The sequence below is a fragment of the Arachis hypogaea genome, chromosome 2 (assembly GCF_003086295.3).
Source record: "Arachis hypogaea cultivar Tifrunner chromosome 2, arahy.Tifrunner.gnm2.J5K5, whole genome shotgun sequence".
NCBI classification, from domain to species: domain Eukaryota; kingdom Viridiplantae; phylum Streptophyta; class Magnoliopsida; order Fabales; family Fabaceae; genus Arachis; species Arachis hypogaea.
The window spans coordinates 93239715-93261448 of NC_092037.1; the positions used below are offsets into that span (position 1 = coordinate 93239715).

Here is a 21734-nt window from a genome sequence, read left to right on the forward strand (position 1 = left end):
TGGAAAGAGGAGTTAGGGTTAACTTTTCTATATATATATATATATATATATATATATATATATATATATATATATATGCAAAGTGAAATTACTTAAAAACCAAAATAAAAATTAAATTTATAAGGATATTTAAGTAATTTAATATATTCGGGGATTATGGGAAATACGGGAACGGGGACGGAGATCCCCGCTCGGGTCCCCGCATCTGCTTCGGGGAAATTTTGTCCCCCATCCCCATCCCCACAAGGAAAATTTTCCGCCATCGGGCCCCATTCGGGGCGGTCCCGGCGGGGATCCCTGCTTCTTGGGGATTTTTGACATCCCTACATCAAGCATACAATCATTTCAACCTAGGGATTAAGGATAAGTAGTGCATTCATTTTATTAGCATTCTTTTAACCGGAATTTACCAATCTATTCTCTCTCGACTTGGAACCTCAGTGATATACAAAATCTGCATTTATTAAGGTCTGCATCTGTCTTGTAGTACAACAAACAACTATTCAAACAACAATCAATTTTCACTGCATTTAGACCCAATTTCGAAACTAGCTTCTTTACTTTGTAATGGTTTCAGGGGATGCTAGTTGACCCTACAGCTACAATTCATTGAAAAAGGTGGCCCACTTATAAAAAATTTCTTGGGTATGATTTGACTCTGACTTAATTCTCATCATTCTAACACACGAAGACAACTCCAAATGAATGCACTCCTCATACAAAGGTTTTGCAGCAAATTCTAACAGATGATAGAATCTCTTCGCTTCTGGGTTAAGCTCTTTTTTGGCCTCTTCCAATTCCATAACACATGTTGCATCACACAACATCTCGTTGTATCTCTCATGGTTAACCTCCCAAGTCATTTCATCCATGTTTAGGTTTCTCACCACCCGAACCCTCATTGATTGACGACCGGACCTATTCAAATTAGACGCATACTAGTTAATTCTCTACTTGTCCAGTTCTTCATGTTCTGTCCACATATAATACCCATTTTATACCCGTTACGATAGAGGTAAAACGCTAAGTCCATAGGTTCCATACTGAAGACATACGCGACAAACGCGTCAACTCCCTCAAAGAATTCAGGTTTAATCCCCCCGACCATCGTTATCCCTCTCATACATCCATAGACGATGATTTGTAAGTATATTGAAACACACACCCTAAAATTCAATGAACAACAGAAATTATTAAATTTTTTAGAAAATTCGACATAGTGTCCCTATAATTAGAATCTCCAACCAAATACAATTATCATTTTCTGATAAACCAAACATGTTTTAAACAATTTAAACGATAATTCGGCAGAACTTCTCCTTAATTCAGCAATATCCATCAAATAAATACAATAATTTTCATATAGAAAACAGCTTCAGACATAAATCAACCACATACAGGCATTCAATAAAACATCAAATTCTAACCGTTCTAGTACACAACCCCTTGTAACTCCACAATTTTCCAACAAACAATGTTTTCGATAAGGCGTTATTACGCGGCCTTCTCCCACTTCCGTCCTAAAACTCTATTCTAGAAAAAATAAGTCCAACATAAAATTTAAATAATTCATTATATTCAGGATAGAAAATTAACCTGAAATATTATTGCACAGACAACAAATGGAGAAAATCGCAATTGAGCTCTGAGAAAATAGCACCGTCCTAATAAAAAAGATTACTTATTAAGTTCACAAGTTGAAACTAATTCAAAAACTAATTTAAAAAATAGGTAAAACACATTATTCCCATTAATTAAAACATAATTCTTAGTTCAACCAAACTATCAAGAGGCATGACAAATTTAATTTTTACTTATATTAAATTAACAAAACAACTCCTAATAACATACTTCATTAAACAAGTTTAACCATTGAATTAACAACAACCCTAGCAAAATGTTAAACTCACAAAATAATATGAAAAAATATAATAACGATACTAACAAACCAATCTGATGATAGTGGCTGTAGTTTCATATATATTTCGTGGTGATAGGATGGCGGCGATGGTGAAGTGAACAGCAACCACGGCGGAGGATGCGACAGAAATAATAACAGCAGCAAATTTGACAAGTACGGTGACGATGTTGACGGCAAGTTCCGGCGGTGGCCACAGTGAGCGTTGCACGGCGGTGGTGGGAGCAGACGAGAAGAGAGAGAGTATGGCGTCATACAAGTGAGGGGGAAGGGTTTCGCATTTGAATTTAGCCCTAATTTTACCATCGAATTAATCCAATGGTAACTCTCCAAAACGACGTGTTTTATTAAACGAAAATATTGTTAGATTCTTCCGTCGCTAAATCCGATGGTAGAACTGGCGCGCGTGACTTCCATATTTGCACCATCAATTACCATCGGATTTAATGATGGAAAATTTGTTCTGACGGTAACTTTTTATGGCGACGAATTTCTTCTCCTTTTCGACGCTAAATCCGGCAGTACATGTCGACGCTAATTCTGATGGTACTCAACACTTTTCTTGTAGTGCATGATGGATAAGGACAGACACGGAAGCATGACAGGAAGATGCAGAGGCGGAGGAGCAATGAAAAGAAAAGGAGTAGAAAGTAGTGGATACAATTAAAACAATCTTAACTCTATAATTTTTTTCTTTATTTTCAAATTTCCTTAAAGTTTGTTTTAGTAATTTAAATTAAATTTGAATTCTAACATTTTAATTTCATTAAACAAAAAATTTTTAATCTTTTCAAGTTAATCAAAACATGATAATTTAATAATTTAATATTAAATTTAAATTTTATATTTTTAATGCATTTAAACAACATTGATCTTAGTAATATATTTTTGTTTTTTATTGATATTTTCTAATTTTAAAATTAATTTTAAATTAGATAATTTTTCTTTTTAAAATCAAATCTTAAATTTTAAATTTAAATTATAAATTGTTTTAAGTTAAATTAAATTTTTGAGTCAAATTAGATAATTTTAATAAATATTTTAGTCTTTTTTTTCAGAAATATTCACTAATTAAGGTTTTTCAAAGTAAAAAAAAAAAATTAGAAATATTTTTAAGGAACAATCAACGTTCTTTTCCTTTGTCCTAATTAACAAGGGAGCAGAATTTAAACTAAAAAAAAATTAAATTTTGAATTTAGAATAGAAGGTAAATTTTTTAATTCAAATTATAGTAGATTAAAACAAGAAAAGTAATATAAAAAAATGTAAATTTCTGTGCTTATATACCTAAATTTTATATTTATTATATTTATATAAAAAACTCTAATATTATTTCATAAATATATGCTTATGCAAAATAGATTTTATTTAAAAGGGTATTTTTATCTTTTCAAAATCAATTACAAACTTGTTTTACTTTTTTATAATTAAATTAAATGTTTAATTCTAATTAAATAAATTAAATGTTAAAACATATTTTAGACTTTTAAAATTAATCCTAAAAGAGTTTTTTTATCTTTTAATTCTTTTAACTCTTTATTTTTGTTTTTGTCATAATTTTGTAATAATTTAATATTAATTTAAAAATAAAATAAACTCAAATTAAAACAATAAAATAAAAAAATTTTAGTCCAAATAAAATTTTAATGTCCTTTTTTTTCTTTTTTTTTTTTAAATTATGGAGTAATAAAATTTCATATACATTTTTTTTAGTTAAAGTATACTAAAATTCTGTATAACTTTAAAATGTTAAATTAGTGTCCATCCACTATCTTATTTTAAAAATAATTAACTTATTACTTTATTATTTTAACAACTTTTTCCCTTTCAAAGATTTAGATATCCAAAAAAATTATATTCTATAACAAAACCTTAAATCCTAAATCTGAAATTTTTATGTGTTATTTATTAGATTTATTCTCAATTTTTATTACATATATTCATCTATTATTATAATAACATTTTTACATTAAATTATTTTTATTCTACCATATTTTTCATGACCATAATCTTTATTATAATAACATCTCTACATCAAACTATTTTTATTATACCACAATTTTTACGACAGTATCTAATTTTTTTGTACTTATTTTAATGCCATTAAATTGATAAAAAACGTCTTTTATCAATAAAAAATATCTTTTTCTATTTTTTAGTGTGTTTAGCAAATTTCTAATAGTAAAAGTAAAAGTATTAAAAAATAAAAAATAAAAATCTTTTTTGAGAAGCTACAGTTTACATATTTTTTTTAAAAAATATTTTTCACATAATAAATTAACAAAAAGTACTTTTATCTTATTTTATTCAAATATAATTGATAAATGAAAAATTTTTTTACATGAGATATTCAAATATTAAATTACTTTTACTTTCTTAAAAGATCTTTTTTAAAAATAACGTCCAAACAAGCCCTTTATATTTTCTTTTCAGTTTGCTTTACATGTATATACTCCTGTCAATTTTTAAATTCAAAAAATTTTTTATTCTTATCATTTACATTCTCTCTCATTATCTTTTTTCATTTTTCTCTCTCAATATCTTTTTCTTCTTCTTTTTTTTGTAGTGATGGATACGGAAGAGAAAGTGGTAAAAGAGAGTAGATCGGTGAAAAAACTGAGTGGCATCTATAGAAAACACATGCAACGAGACTAGAAGACTATGTAAGCAGAGAGCACAACAGCAATGACCAAATCAGAGCGATGACATCTAACTGGTGGCCCGAACAGATTTGCATGTTTGTTACTTTGTCTTTTAATTAATTAATTAGATAAACTATGTAAATGATTATTATTTGTTTAATCTGCAAATTTTAGTGCTTTTAAATTTAAAATTTTAATTGAAAATTAATTTTAAAAAATCATTTGTATATGTTTATTTTTATTATCTTCGCAATCATGTTTTTCAATTTTTCCTTCTCATTACTCTTGTTATCTTGCTCTCTAACACTGTAGCTCGATGACAAAATTAAATCAGTGAGTCTACCCGATTGGTTTAGGATTTTGTGTTTTTTGTCATAGTAATAGTTTCTAAAAGAGTTGGACTGGTTACAAATATGATTTTGTTGTGAATAGGGTTGTGATTTAATTTTCAGTTTGATATCTATATACTATGAGTTGTTAAAAATTGTGGCTTTTATTTTAAGTAGATACAAATCTTCGTAAAAACCTTGATGGAAAAGATCATTACTGACGGGATAATAGAACAGAATAACAGAAGTTTGTTAGAGTCACTTAGCAATTAGTTAGTAACTAGTTAGTGGTAACATATGCAGCAAGTCACGTGTCTCAACATATGTATATAAACTCCTATCAGCTGTAGCTGCTACACAATAATCACATTCTCATTCTCTCATTCATTCATCTAAGCTTTATCTCTCTCTCTCTCTCTTACAACACTCTGAGTTACCGATACCATTTTATAGTATCAGAGCTCTAGGGTTCAATGGCAGAAACATCTCAAGTCATGGTTATTCCACCACCAGTAAGTGGAAGCATTGCTATAAATCAACCAGCAGCAGTGGTGCATAGTTTTTCAATTCCGATTTCAATCAAGTTAGATGAGAAAAATTATTTTTCTTGGAAGGATCAAGCTGAAGCCTCCATCGAAGCTCATGAGCTTGTGGATTTCATCAATGGAGTGAATGTTCCAACACAATTTCAATCAGAAGAAGATAAAAGAAATGGTATAGTAACTGCAGAATTCAAAATCTAGAAGAGACAAGATTCTTTCTTGAAAACTGGCTCCTAGCCTCAATGACTCCATCATTTGCAGTAAGAATGGTAGGATGTACAACCTCTCATTAGATCTGGCAGAGACTTCAGGGCTTTTTCACTGCACAAATAAAAGCCAAGGTCAGGCAATTGAGAGCAAAGCTCAGTAACACAAAGAGAAAAGGTACAATGGCAAATTACTTGTTAGAAATAAAGAAAACTGTGGATGCATTAGTATCAGTAGGAGCTCAAATTGATGAATCAGCACACGTTGAAGCCATTCTTGAAGGCCTCTCTGAAGAATATAGCTCCTTTATCACATCAATCAACACCAGAGACACGCCTCTTCAAATTGGAGCGTTAGAAGCAATGTTGATGGCACAAGAAGAGTGGTTAGAGAAATTCAAGAAACCAGAACCAATGATGGCAAATGTTGCACAGTTTCGTTCGTCCCAACAGTGCAGATACAATTCTGAATCTACCTATGGTGATAGAGAAGGATATAGGAATTTTTCAAGCAATAGAGGCGGTTTCTTGCAAAGAGGACGAGGAAATGGCAGAATGAACTCTAGTCGAGCAAATTCGCGACGAGGAAGAGGAAACTACGGCAGCTATGGAAGAAATTATGATAGAATAGTTTGTCAAGTGTGTGACAAGGCAGGGCACAGTGCTCGTGATTGCTGGCAGGGGCGAAGCTTCTCATATTGTAGGGGAGGCAGTGGCCCCCCCAAAAAAATTTTTTTGTTTACAAGAATAATAAAAAGTTAAAGAGTGGCCCCCCTAAAAAAAAAGTAGGCCTCCCCCTTTGAAAAATATATGTTGTATAGAATTCTATTCAAAAAATGGTTTAGAAAGTAGTGTGTTATTTGGGCTATGAATAGTGGGTCATATACTTAATTAAAAAAAAGCCCCAAATCCATATTAAAAGTGAAGAATCTGAAAAGGCAATAACAAAAAGTCAACAAATCACTTTTTCCATTCTTCCCTCTTCTTTCAATTAGAAAACAAAACATCAATCCATATTCCCATTATCATTACAACTTAAAAGAAAGCAAGTAGTCTTTGGTCTTCCATTATCATCTTTCATTCTTCTTTCTTTTGTAAGTTATTTATTTTATTTATTTTTATGAATAATTTATATATTTATTTATTTATTTATTTATTTATTTATCTAGTTTATAATATTGTAATAATAATTTAGGTTTTTGAATCATGTAATTATAATGTTATCCTTGTATTGTTTTTAATTTTTTTCTCATTATTAATTGTTTGTGATAGTGATATTATTGATTTGCAAAAAATAAAATAAATTGAGTTTAGTTAAGTTGCATAATGTTTATCTTATTATCTGTGTAAATTCTTAATTGTAGGAATTTAGTTGAATCATGAGCAAGATGAAAACAATAGATACTTTCTTCAAAAAGACTAGCCAGAAGAGTGAAAATGTTTCTAATGTTGTTACATCAACACCAACCTCTTCAATACTTGAGGCATCAAACATGAACACTTTAACTCCTCAACAAGATAGTTCAAAGTCAAAGTGCCCACGACTTAATCCTGAACAAATGGAAGTATGTCATTTGGTAAGAGATCTAGAAATTCGACCAATGATTTGGAAGTTTCATCCAAGTAAAAGAGATAAAATTATCGAGCTTATCTTAAAGCTGGACCAAATCAACCAATACTTGATAAGTATCCATTCTCAAGCGATACAAGTCATCATCGTCATTTTCAAGCTTCTTGGTTTGAATTATATCCTTCATGGTTAGAGTATTCTATTGAAGATGATGCTGTATATTGTTTACCATGCTACCTATTTGCTATGAAATCTTCAATCAATACAGGTTCAAATGCTTTCATTGAAAACGGCTTCAGGAATTGGAAGAAGGTAAATAATGGAAAAGATTGTCCTCTTTTGAATCATATTGGCAAAGGCCCTAATTTGTTCCATCATAGGGAAACGAAATCATGTGATGATTTGATGAAGCAATCACAACATGTTGATACACTTATGAAACGACAAACATCAGAGGAAATTGAGAATAATCGACGTAGACTTGGAGTATCTATTGATTGTATTAGATGGTTGACTTTTCAAGGTTGTGTTTATAGAGGCCATGATGAAAGCTCGAGTTCAGATAATCGAGGTAACTTTATTGAATTGTTAAAGTTTTTGGGTTCTTAAAATAGTAGTGTTCAGAAGCTTGTTTTGGAAAATGCTTCTAGATTTGCTAAATATACTTCAAGTGATGTTCAAAAAGAAATTCTACATGTTCTTGCTACAATGGTAAGAAACTCAATTAGAAAGGATATTGGAGATGCCAAATTTTGTATTATCATTGATGAAGCTCATGATGAATCTAAAAAAGAGCAAATGGCTATTGTTTTGAGATTGTTGATGTGGATGATTTTGTTCGTGAACGCTTCTTTGATCTTGTACATGTTAGTGATACTAGTGCCTTGACTTTGAAAAAAGAGTTGGTGTCTGTGCTTTCTATTTATAATATCCAAATTGAAAATATTCGAGGTCAGGGGTATGAAATGGAATGGTTTACAAGCTTTATTTCTTAATGATTGCCGACAAGCATATTATGTCTATTGTTTTGCTCATAGATTGCAGTTAGCACTAGTGGCTGCTTCAAGAGAAGTACTTCAAATTCATGAGTTTTTCACACAATTGACTGATATTGTCAATATTGTTGGTGCATCTTGCAAACGACATGATCAACTACAAGAAGCTCAAGAAATTGAAAATGCAAAATTGATTGCCAATGATGAGCTAAAAACAGGTCAAGGTGCAAATCAAATGGGCACTTTACAAAGAGTTGGAGATACAAATGGAGTTCTCACTTTCATTCTGTTTGTAGCTTGATAAGAATGTTTGCAGCTACTCAAACCGTTCTTAATAACATTATTGATGATGGTACAACTTCTGCTCAAAGAGGTGAGGCTTATGGTGTCAACAAAGTGCTATCCTCGTTTGAATTTGTTTTTTCGTTACATTTGATGAAGGAAATTATGGGGATTACTAATATTTTGTGCCATGCATTACAACAAAAATCTCAAGATATTTTGAATTCAATGCATGTTGTTTCCACATCAAAACTACTTCTTCAAAAATTGAGGGATAATGGTTGGTGCAATTTACTTGAGATTGTTAAGAAGTTTTGTGAGAAACATGAAATTGACGTCCCTGATATGAGTACACAATACACGGTTGGAAGAGGTCGATCTCGTCAACCAAAGATAACAATCGAGCATCATTATCGAGTTGATGTGTTTTTGGCAGCAATTGACTCTCAAATTCAAGAGTTAAATAGTAGATTCAACGAGGAAACCATGGAGCTTTTGACTTTAAGTACTGCTTTGGACCCTAAAGAAAATTTTAAGTTGTTTAATATTCAGAATATATGCAAGTTAGCTGAAAAGTTTTATCCTTCAGATTTTTCTGATCATGAAATAATTCTCTTGAATGCTCAATTGCAACATTATGCATTTGATATACCGAATCATCTAAAAGATGTTGGGACACTTTCTGAATTATGTCAAAGATTGAAGGAAACAGGAAAATCAAGAACTTATCATTTGGTTGATAGACTGATTCGCAATGTCTTGACTCTTCCAGTATCTACAGCAACAACAGAAAGAGCTTTCTCGGCAATAAAAATTGTTAAAACAAGACTTCGGAGTAAAATGGCAGACGAATTTCTTGCAAATAATTTAATCATTTACATTGAAAAAGAAATTGCAGCTACCTTCAGTACAGATTCAATAATAGATGACTTTGAATCAAGGAAAAAATGTCGAGATCAATTGTCTATGTAAGTTGTAAATTTTAATTTATTTCAGTTCTAATAATATTGTTACTAATTTTTTTATTGCATAAATTATGGTTGTGATTTAAATTATTTACATGAAGGTTGAAGTATAATACATTTTTTAAATAATTTTGCAGGAAACATCTAAAGAAGAATTGAATAATAGTTGAAGATTCTAAAAACAAATATGTAACAACTTATATTTACAATATTTGAAATTAGTTTTGAGATATTTGTGTTTAAGTTTTAGTTGTTATTTTGAATTAAAATTATATATAGAGTTACTTTTAACTTTTTTTGTTAAAATAAAAAGCTAAAAAAAATATTGGCCCCCCTGATAAATATTGTCTAGCTTCGCCCCTGATTGCTGGTATAGATACAATAATCAGAACAGTAGTGGAGGTGGAAGCACTCAGTCAACTGGCAGAACTAGTGCTAATATTGCTACGAGCAACATTCCTCTAGATCAAGCAACAATTTATGATCCAAATTGGTACCTGAATTCTGGCGCAACACACCACATGACTCCTGACAGAAGCAACTTCTTTGAATTTACAGTCTACAATGGCAATGAACAAGTAATTGTGGGTGATGGTAATGCCTTACAAATATCTAATATTGGAAGTTCCGTCTTAAAATCATTTTCTTCAAAGCACGTTTTTACGCTAAACAAATTGCTACATGTTCCAGAACTCACGAAGAATCTTTTAAGTGTTCATCAATTCGTTTGTGATAATAATGTATGGCTTGAATTTCATCCTAACAAGTGTTTGGTGAAATGTCAAGATTCCAAGGAGACGCTCCTCCAAGAAACTGTTAAGCAGGGTCTATATAGTTTTGGCCAAGTTAAAGCACAAAGCCTAAGCCCAGCTGCACTCACTGCCCATGTGCAGAAATTATCCAACTTCAAGCTGTGGCACAGGAGATTAGGTCACCCTTCTTCTCAAATTCTGTCCAAGATTTTTAATAATTGTAAAATACCCTATCAAATTCCCTCATCACTTTGTAGCTCTTGCTGTACGGGGAAATCCCAATAGCTTCCTTTCCCCACTTCTTCCTTAACTTTTTCTGCGCCTTTAGAATTGTTGTACACAGACATTTAGGGTCCCTCCCCTGTCCCTTCAATAAATGGCTCACGTTATTACACTCACTTTATTGATGCCTTTTCCAAATTTACATGGATTTCTATTCTTCAAAATAGATCACAAATTTATTCTGTCTTTCTTGCTTTTAAGAAAATGGTGGAACTCCAATTAGGTACTAAGATAAAAGCATTACAATCTGATAATGCAAAAGAATTTTTGTGTTTATCTAACTACTTGAGGTCTGAAGGAATTGTGCATAAGTTCTCTTGTCCACATGTTCACCAACAGAATGGTGTAGCAGAAAGAAAGCACAAGCACATCACAACCATGGGGCTCACATTGTTGGCAGAAGCAGCAGTGCCTATTCAGTATTGGCCTGATGCCTTCGGTAGCATTTGGTGGAGAGACAGAGACAGAAAGACTGATACTGAGAGACAGAGACTAAGAGACAAGGATTGAAATAAATCTCAGTATTCTGTTTGGTGTAAAATGGAAGACAGGAATTGAAACAAGAATGAAATTCTAATTTAATTTGCACAAAAGATAAAATTGGAATTAATTAATTGAAATGAAAATATTTTAGGTATAAAATGTTATTAAAGTTTCAATCTCCATCTCTAAAAATTTCAGTCTCCTGTGTCCCTACTTTTTGGAGGTACTGAAATACTGAAATTTTAGAGATAGAGACAGAAATTTTAGTACCAGTCTCTGAACTAACAAACACGATACTAAGTCTCAGTCTCTCAGTCTCTGTCTCAGTACCTCAAAACAAACGCTACCTTCATGACTGATGCAACCTTAATAAACCTACTACCTACACCAGTGTTAAATTTTCAATCTCCAAGCTGTAAATTATTTGGCAAAGTTCCCTCTCTTCAAATGGTGAAAGTATTTGGCTGCTTATGCTTCCCTAACACTCGCCCTTACAACAAACACAAGCTGCAATTCAGGTCTGAGCCCTGTGTCTATCTTGGCTCAGCAATTCACCACAAGGGGTTCAAATGCCTCAAAACAGATGGCAAGATTCTTATCACAAGAAATGTCATATTTCAAGAAGATCATTTCCCCTTTAAAGACCCAACTTTTGGCTTTACTCCTCATCCATTACCTTCTCTAGAATCACCCTTATCCTCCACCCTCCCAACTATGCCTCTCATTCATTCCACCTTGTCTAGTTCAATTCCTCCTCACCAATCTATTAACTCAGATCCCCAAACTACAGATTTGGCCTGTCAAGTCAGCAATTCACATGCTAACACCACTAATTCCATCAATCCTTCAAGACCTGCAGCTGTCTCCACACTCTCTGCACCATCTAACACTCATTCCATGACTACCTGTGCCAAGAACGGCATCACCAAACCTAAACTCTTCAATTCTGAACTACACTCCTTCCCTTTACCCAAAACAGCCAAAGAAGTCATAACAATCCCACATTGGCGGCAAGCAATGGAAGACGAATATGTAGCATTGATGAAAAACAGTACTTGGCAACTCACCGCTCTGCCTCCGAACAGACGTGCAATTGATAGCAAATGGGTGTTTTGTGTTAAACAGAATCCAGATGGTTCCATCAACAAATTTAAAGCCCATCTTGTTGCTCAGGGCTTCAATCAAAGGCCAGGCATAGACTTTAAGGAGACTGTTAGCCCTGTTGTCAAGCCAACCAATATTCGGGTTATTCTCACTCTAGCATTGCAAAATCACTGGCCCCTAACTCAACTTGATGTGAATAATGCATTCTTGAATAGGAGCCTGCAAGAAGAAGTATATATGAGACAGCCGCAAGGCTTTGAAATTTGTGGCTCAGAGGTTGTGTGCAAACTAACTAGTTCGCTTTATGGTCTAAAGCAGGCACCCATATCCTGGTTCAATACTCTAAGGGTAGCACTATACACTCTGAAATTCTCCTCTACCAAATCAGATGTCTCCCTGTTCTTCAAACACACTAGTGAAGCCACAATGTTCCTCCTTGTGTATGTGGACGATATTATCATCACTGGAACTTCAAAAGAGGCTATTGCCAAATTAGTGCAACAACTTCACTCCCAAGTTCTCACTTCGAGATATGGGAGAATTAAAGTATTTTTTAGGCATTGAGGTCACTCGAACATCTTGTGGGGGCCTACTACTGTCCCAAACGAAGTACATTAATGATTTGCTAAAGAAGGCTAACATGGAAGACTCTAAGGCTGCTGCTACCCCTATGACTTCTAACTTGAAGTTGACATCCATAGATGGTGTGCCATTTGAGCATGTGAGCCTGTATAGATCTGTTGTTGGAAGCCTCCAATACCTCACTACCACTAGGCCTGAAATTGCATTATGTGTCAACAAAGTCTGCCAATTTATGCAAGCTCCGCTGGACAAGCATTGGAAGGCGGTAAAGCGTATCCTCAGGTATCTGCAAGGCACGAGGACCATGGGGCTTCATCTGCGCAAATCTACTGAGTTGATCCTTACAGGATATACTGACTCTGATTGGGCCTCAAACATTGAGGATCGCAAATCCACTGCTGGCTATTGTATCATATTTGGGCCGAACCCTGTTTCTTGGTGCTCAAAGAAGCAGGCTGCAGTATCTCGTTCCAGCACAGAGGCTGAGTACCTGGCATTGCCAATGTGGTAGCTGAGCTGCTCTGGATTCGAAATCTACTTTGTGAAATTCACATTCTTGTACCTACCCCTAAAGTGTATTATGACAATGCAGGTGCTGTGTTAATGTCCGCAAATCCTGTGCTTCATTCTCGCTCAAAGCATTTTGAGATTGATCTCCATTTGGTGCGAGACCATGTAGCCAAAGGGCGAGTCCAGATTCATCATATCCCTGGAGATGCTCAAATTGCCGATGTCATGACTAAGGCAATAAGCTCCTCGCGGTTTGCAACCTTTCGGTCCAAACTCAAGATTGAACAACCTCAATCGTTGAGTTTGAGGGGGGCTGATGGGATAATAGAATAGAATAACAGAAGTTTGTTAGAGTTATTTAGCAATTAGTTAGTAATTAGTTAGTGGTAACATGTGCAGCAAATCACGTGTCTCAACATATGTATATAAACTCCTACCAGCTGTATCTGCTACACAATAATCACATTCTCATTCTCTCATTCATTCATCTAAACTTCATCTCTCTCTCACAACACTCTGAGTTACCGATACCATTTTAATTACTATAGAGATGAAAATTAAAATTCCAAAATCATTGATAATGTCTTATTTTATAGTTTTTTCTGTATTAATATATGGAGAGAACGTTTATATAATAATTTTTTTATACTTATTTTGAGATTGATTACTTTATAAATAAAATCTAGGTTTTATTTACATGCAAATAATATTTTTTTATCATTACTCTTTCGGTATACTTTTAGGATGATAGATAATGTTATGTTCATTGATATCCTTATATAAATAACATTCATTATTAATTCCTTTCCACTTCAATGTTTCATTTTATCTTTTCAATATTCAGATATTGCATATAAAACTTAAACGTTAGTGTTTGATTAAGTAAATATTCTATCTCAAGAAATATAGAAACTATAAATGGCAATTATTAGTTTATCATCAAAACATTAATTTATTTTTGTTCCATACAAAAAGATTTCTTAATTTTTACACTCAGATAACATTTTATTTTTACGTTTAGATAACATCGCATTTTTTATTTATTTTTAATGATATTTGACTAATGGTTAAATTAATTTTCTTCCACAAGAGTTATAAAAAAATTATTTTTTCTAACATTTTAATTTTTTGTTTTATTAATTAAAAAATTTGTTAAATTATATAAATTCTATCATATATGTAATTATATGATAGAATCCTATACCCAAAAAAAAAAATTATAAGATAGAATTATGAAAAACTATTATTATATATGATCATATTCATTCTCAAATTTGATGGAAGCCTATAAAAATTTACGTCTATTTTCAATATGCTCATAAAAAATTATTAATTTGAATAAGTCTTTTCTGTGCATAGCATGGGTTACTAATTTGTTTATTTTAATTTTATAGTTAAAATTTTTATGGGATGTTAATATTAAATTATTTTGTTTACAACTTTTATTATACAATTATTAACTTTTATTAAATTATTTTGTTCCCAAATTTTATTTCATATACTCTTGTATTTTTCAAAAAAAGAAAATTATATATCTTTGTTTTTATAATCCAATTTAATATAAAATGTCCATGTTAAATACTTAATCTAATAATATATTAATATTAAATATTTTTCATTAAATTTATCATACCCATGCATTGCATAGGACTCTTCACTAATTTTTTGGTGACTTAAATAAATTAAATAAAAAAAACAAAAAAAACAAAGGAATCACTTAAATAGAAAAGGGACAGTCCCTTTTAAAAACTATTCTTAAACTCCTCTCAAAGAGAAGGAAGTTTCACATGATGAAGTTGTAACCTTATTGCTATCTTTACCATGGTGTGTGCCACCGTATTTGCATCTCTCATAATCAAACGAAATTCTAATGCATGATATCTCTTAATTTGAGCACGGACGGATCAATAAATCCAAAACCATCTTGGTGATTAGTAATAAGATTAAACGTTTCCATACAATCCGTCTCACAAGTAACATCTCGTTGACCCACATCCCACACTAACAGATATCCTTTCCAAATAGCAAACAATTTTCCTTGAAAAATACTATTACTCTCAATCATTCCCAAACACACACTCTTTGCTAACTCCCATTACAATCTCTAATAACGCAAGCAAAACTAACATTATCACCCGAACCAGGATAACTAACATCACAATTAATCTTAAAAGTACCAATGAATGGAAATTCCAAAAACCATTTAGAATAGAGGGAAGAGACATACATTGTAATTCAAAAATATTCATAAACTCTGTAAGCTAATGCCAAACAAATCACTTTTTTTCAGAGGCCAAGTCTCATGAGAATTAAAGATGTCATGATTTCTTACTCGCCATATCCACCAAAGTCCCGAAAAGAACCTGAACGAATGCTCTCTACTATGATACAAGAATTAGTTCTTCAAATCTAGAGGATGACAAGAAATATCCAACCTATGCCATACAAGCTGAGCTTTTGGACAATTCCGAATACAACGTATAATCGCTTTCTAATTGAAAAGACATCTTGGGCACCTATCCAATGACGACATCCTTCTTCTGAAGCGAAAACTTGCAGTAGGAAGAGCCTCCTTAAGACACAGACAAGCTAAAAACTTGTGCTTTTATGGAACAAACTGGCACCAAAGCCAAAGTCAATTCTCCCGTTCCTCCCAACCAAACGGCTGCTTACACAACCACAAGTAACCATTGCGTGAGTCATAGACTTTGGTAGCAGATCCAAACTAATACCAACCCACTTCTGAACCTGCTTGCACATTTGGATTGTAAGAAAGAATATTACCTTTCAAATTTTGAGATAAAAAGGAATAAAGAGTATCCAAATGCCACCTATCAATCGACTAGATATTCTGTATCCGGAGGTTCAGATAAAAAATGTGAACATAATTCATCTCATTAGAAAATTACCTTTCTCTCCTTCAGCTAGAAAACCAAAAATTCTGGTTAAAATTTCCAATACACCAAGCAAACTCATTCTTCAATACTTTCCAAGCCTTACAAAGACTCCTGCAAATGGGAGAACCTTTATTCTTAGGAGAACAAAAACAGTCATACAGAGATGATCAGTATTTAGCATCCAACAATTGGACCCATAACTTGTTTGGCTGCTGGAGAAAAGTCCAAACTAGATTTTCAAGAAGAGAAATATTCATACAATAACGATCTCTAATCCCCAAACCTCCATATTTTTTTGGAGTAACCAATACCTTCTAACTAACAAGATTCAATCCTCTTCCGTCAACTTATTCTTTCCAAAAAAAACTTCTCATCATATACTCTAATTTATTAATGATTATTTTGGAAAAAATAGAGACCTGCATCTGGTACGTGGTAATAGCGACTGCAACTGAATTAACCAAACAGAGTCTACCGCCCCAATTGAGTAAACTCTTTTTCAACTTGCTAGTCTACCCCGAATCTTATCCAGGATACCATTGAAAGTTGAACGAGTCACCCTAGAATGACTAAGGATAACCCCAAGATACTTGCCCAAGTCTTGGACAAATCTGATAGAGGACACCCCAGTGAAAACCTCTTTCTTGTTGCAGAGTCATTCTTGGAGCAAAGCGCTTTAGACTTCTCCACATTAATCTTCATCCCAGATGTTTTCCAAAAAGACTCTAAAATCGACATCACATTTTGCACTTGTCTCTTTGTGGCTTTACAGAATAAAAACAAGTTATCCGCAAACATTAAGTGGATATTCTTGGACCCCCTCTAGAAACAGCAACCGGCTCCCACAAGTCCAAATCAACCTGATGACTAATAAAGCATGTCAATCTCTCCATACACAATACAAAAAGATAGGATGATATATGATCTTCTTGTCTAAGATCCCGGCTAAGAGTAAAGCCATTCAGACGATTCCCATTCCAAAGAATAGATAAGAAGGAAGCAGTGACACAATTCATAATCAAATTAATTGTAGGACTGGAAAAACCAAAGTTCTTAAAGGTATGGGCTAAAAACTTCCAGTCAATTCTGTCATAAGTTTTCTCCAGATCAATCTTAAAGGCCAGTGTGCCTTTCTTTGATTTAGTCTTCTTATAAAGTAGATGACCTATTGAGCAATAATGATGTTGTCAGGAGTTCTTCGTCCCGGAAAAAATCCTCCTTGAAACGGGACAACAATCTCCGCAAGATGAGGACGGAGCCTATTAATAAGGACTTTCGTGATGGTCTTGTAAACTATATTGTAGAGATTAATCGGTCTAAACTTTTTCATAGATACCAGCGATTCAACTTTTGGAATAATAAGAACCAGTAAAGTCTCCATCATTCTCCGATAAAAGGCAACACTGGAAAAAGCCTGCTTAATCATCTTTCAAACATCAAGACCAATAATTTTCCAATATTCCTTGAAGAAGAAAGTTTGAAATCCATTAGGACCCAAATAGTTCATGTGAAAAACAGTTGTTCTGACTTCCTCTATAGTAACTGGTGCGGTAAGATCATTGCAAGCTTCCTCATTTAGAGAAAGAAGAGGCACATCACCAAGGCAATCCAAATCAATATCATTCAAATGACAGAATAAGTTTTTGTAGAAAGACTCAATTTTTCGACTCAAAACCTCCAGATCCGTTTCCACACTCCATCTTTAAGAAAAAGGTCATGAATCTTATTATACTTCATTCGCACAAGAATTTAAACATAAAAAAATCTTATATTCCTATCTCCAAATTTTATTGCTCTTAGACTTTTGGAATTGTAGAAACTCTTCTTACACTAGAGTATTATTATAATCATTGTTGTTATTTCTGACGCAAAAAAATGCTACCTACTATTTCCAAACACTTTTATAAATAATTAATCTACTATTTTAATTTATATTTTTTAACAAAAATATTATCAAATATTTTTAAATTAAACTCTAATAAATTCTTGTGCGGTTCCAAAAATTTGCCATAAAAATCCCTCTTTTTCTTCACTAGTTGAAATTGAAAGGAAGGCTGCGGTGAACCAAAAAGAAAGGGAAGACAGCAAAACCCACATTGATTAATTTAGTTTAACGAAGGTTCCCAATGTTGCGGAACGATTACATTTTTTAGTGCAGGTACGATGACTAAGATTAAAGATTATAAAATGGTGAGATTTTTTTGGGTGTCAATTGAAGTATAGAACGGTGAAATTGTGAACACTGAACACGTTTGACCGTCTGAGCTTTGTTGTCACTTTCTTCAATTCTTTTTTGTTTTTAAATATTATATATAAATGCGATGTCTTGTTACCGTTGACAGAAGAGAAAACTTTGTCCCACCCAATCGCTACTTGTTGTGGGTCCCATTCTCGAAATTGAAGGCAATAACTCCGCTCTCAGCTCTCAACAACACAGACACTCACACTCTCTCTTCACTCTTCACTCTCTCTCTCTCTAGCTCAACGGTTCTTCATTTGTTCATTCCATGGAGCTTGACGGTGGTGGAAGAGCTGAGATTGATACATCGGCGCCTTTTGAATCCGTCAAGGAAGCTGTTTCTCGATTTGGTGGCCTTGGTTACTGGAAACCTATTCCCAATAATTCCCACATTCTACTTCAGGTAACAATTTCCAATTCCTACTACAACCTAATGCCTTTACCTAGGGTTTCCGATCCTAAATGTTCCAACTTTATGTCTTGTCTATGTAGTTTGTGTGCTATGCGCACAATGTAAATGGGATCATATTCTTATTTTTAATTTTTAGTTCTGGTTTTGTAATGTTGCTCTGTGATCTAGAATTCATATAATATCTGTTTATGGCTAGTTGTAATGTCAATTTGTTCATAAATTTCTACATATTTGGCATGTTGGTATTTAATTTGTGTTACACTATTATGGTAGTTGTCTAATTTTCTGTGAATGTTTATTGCATACCTATAAACAAATCATAAAAATTGAGAGTAGTTTAATTTTTACTCACGTAGTCATCCAATTAAATTCACTCTTTTAGATGACTATTTAAGTAATTAATATAAAAGTTAGATAATTATTCATAATTAATCCTATATTTATTTTCACGGTAATAAGTGAAAATTGCTTTCTCTGTTACCAATCTCTAATGTTATACATCTTCATTTTACTCCAACTTTTAAGTCATTTGTATTGACTATTGAGCTAATTAGTGAAAGTTTCTTTTCTTCAAGCAGCGCCAAAATGAAGAGCTTGACCCTGGAAAACTGGAAGAGCAAGCAGCAGTTATGGAGAAAGAACTAATAGTAAAAGAAAGGGAAACACTTGAAGTCTTGAAAGAACTCGAAAGTACCAAAAAGCTTGTGGAAAACTTGAAATCAAAGCTTCAGAATGAAGAATCCGAAGCGAATTTGAGGCTTCAGATGAGTGTCTGCGATAACGTATCTTCTGTCAAGGACATAGAAGAGGATAAGGAAAACCGAGCCAATCTTGTTCTTCAGCTTTCAAATGAAGGTTGTATTTCATCGTCTCCGGGTTCAATATTAATGGAACTGAAGCAGGCGAAACTGAACCTGAACAGGACTACACATGATATCGCCGATGTGCGAGTTGCTGTGGAATTGCTTAACAAGAAGTTAGAGAAGGAAAGGATCTCCCTAGAGAAAACCCGTGAGAGGCTAACTCAGAATTCTTCAAAAATATCTTCACTTGAGGAAGAGCTAAACCAAACTAGAATTAAACTACAAGTTGCGAAAGATGCTGAAATTAAGGGCAGTTTAGATGATCCTTCCGATATCACAAAAGAGCTACAGAGATTGAGTTCTGAGGCAGATCATTTCAAGAAAATGGGAGAAGCAGCGAGATCAGAAGTCATGAGAGCAATGTCTGAGATTGAGCAGACCAAGGCTATGATAAGAACTGCCGAGATCAGGTTGGTTGCTGCCAGGAAAATGAAGGAAGCAGCTATAGCAGCCGAAGATGCCGCGCTCGCAGAAATCAAAGCCTTATCACATGGTGGTTCACCTGGAGATTGTGAGCAAAAGCACGATGGGATTACTCTTTCCTTTGAGGAGTACACTGCCCTTACTGCCAAAGCTCGAGATGCCGAGGAGCATTCCAAGAAGAGAATCGTTGACGCTATGCTTCTAGTTGATGAAGCAAACTTATCGAAAATGGACATCTTGAAAAGGGTAGAGGAGGCAACAGAAGAAGTTAAAACCAGCAAGAAGGCCTTAGAGGAAGCTTTGGAGAGGGTAGAAGCTGCAAATAGAGGAAAGCTAGAAGTTGAAGAGGCTCTAAGGAAGTGGCGGTCCGATGGTCACAAAAGGCGTTCTTCTATACACAACTCTGCCAAATTCAAGAATTCATACCCGTCTCACCTCCGTCGAGATTCGCGTTTGCTCGACGTGAATGGGATAAATCTGGAAAACAATGAAGTGAATCCTGTTCTAAACCCAACCCTATCCATAGGACAGATATTGAGCCGGAAGTTAATGGTGCCAGATGATTTTGAGGCCAGGAGAAGCTCAGCCGAAGCAAGGAGAAGCTCGGCAAAACGGAAGGTGTCGCTTGGTCAGATGCTCGGCAAACATAGTTATTATGACCCAGATCAACCTTTTGACAGGCAAGTTGAGAAAGAAAATGGTCATCATCCACAGTTCTCTTCTGCAAAGAGAAAGAAATTTGGGTTTGCTAGATTCTCTCTTCTTTTGACAAAGCAACAAAAGAAAAAGAAGCCAATGCTGAACTTGAGGTGAATCAATATCATTTGGTGGCAATCTCTTGTTTGAAGACAAAGAAAAATATGAGAAATGTACTTGGTCTTTCAATTACTGTTTGTTGTTTTTACCTTGATTGGTTTGAAATCCTTGCTATGTATACTACTAACTAGTGTTTTCTTTCTTACCCTTGGCTTGCTATGTATGCTACTTGTAGAGATGATTTGTATGAATTCTTTAACTGTTGTAAGCTGGTGTTATATAGTTTCCATGTTCCTAAAGAACAGTCTTTTCTTTTTCCCTTCTTTTTAATCTATATACAAAGTTAATAGTTATACTATATTGGCATCAAATAGCCTTGGGAACTACATATGATTTCAAGAAGTACTTAATTTTGATTCATTTGCCACTCTTTTGAACCAAGTTTTTTGTAATTATTGGTTTCATAGAATTATTGTTGGTTTTTTAGAATATTTCTTAGTTAAACCACTTTGAAGACCAGAATGCTTCCCTATTTTAATGTGTGTTTTTTCTTTAATCAGATGTTCCATCCAATCGATGTATTGTGTTAATTTTTTGTTTTTTTTTGTGACTAAATAGAAAAGAAAGAAAAAAAAATAGAGACAAAGCCAAATTAATTGGCTAGATTCATATCTAAATCTATTAGATGTTGAAGCTCACTCCATGGTTGGCTCCAATTCGAGTGAATGTCCACACCAGAAACAGCCATACAATCTGCAACACTATTTGCATTATTCTGAATCCAATTCATAACCTCCTGTATATGCTTTGTCAAATCTCATTTTGGAATATCTTTACCAAGCATTCTTTGGTTTACCAAGAAAAGAACTTCTAAACAGTCTGTTTCACAAATAACCTCACGAAATTCATTCTCCCAAACAAGAAGTAAACCTCTCCAACTTGCATACAATTTAGCAAAAAGAATACTGCACACTTCGACTTT

At 33.5% G+C, this 21734-nt stretch overlaps 2 protein-coding genes across 3 annotated transcripts; both read left to right on the forward strand.

Annotated features, from left to right (window-relative positions):
- The first annotated feature begins 12710 nt into the window (after positions 1–12710).
- On the forward strand, positions 12711–13299 carry LOC140177389 (secreted RxLR effector protein 161-like). The gene is made up of 2 exons (XM_072210482.1): positions 12711–13159; positions 13245–13299. The coding sequence occupies exons 1-2, from the start codon at positions 12711–12713 to the stop codon at positions 13297–13299; spliced, it is 504 nt and encodes a 167-aa protein (XP_072066583.1).
- Positions 13300–18108: 4809 nt separating this feature from the next.
- On the forward strand, positions 18109–21054 carry LOC112751555 (WEB family protein At2g38370). Of its 2 annotated transcripts, none has more exons than XM_025800735.2 (2): positions 18109–18701; positions 19289–21054. In XM_025800735.2, the coding sequence occupies exons 1-2, from the start codon at positions 18567–18569 to the stop codon at positions 20807–20809; spliced, it is 1656 nt and encodes a 551-aa protein (XP_025656520.1). In that variant the 5' UTR covers positions 18109–18566; the 3' UTR covers positions 20810–21054. The 2 variants fall into 2 exon arrangements, with proteins under 2 accessions (XP_025656520.1, XP_025656512.1); XM_025800727.3 differs by having other exon boundaries at positions 18404–18701; positions 19286–21054.
- Positions 21055–21734: the final 680 nt, after the last annotated feature.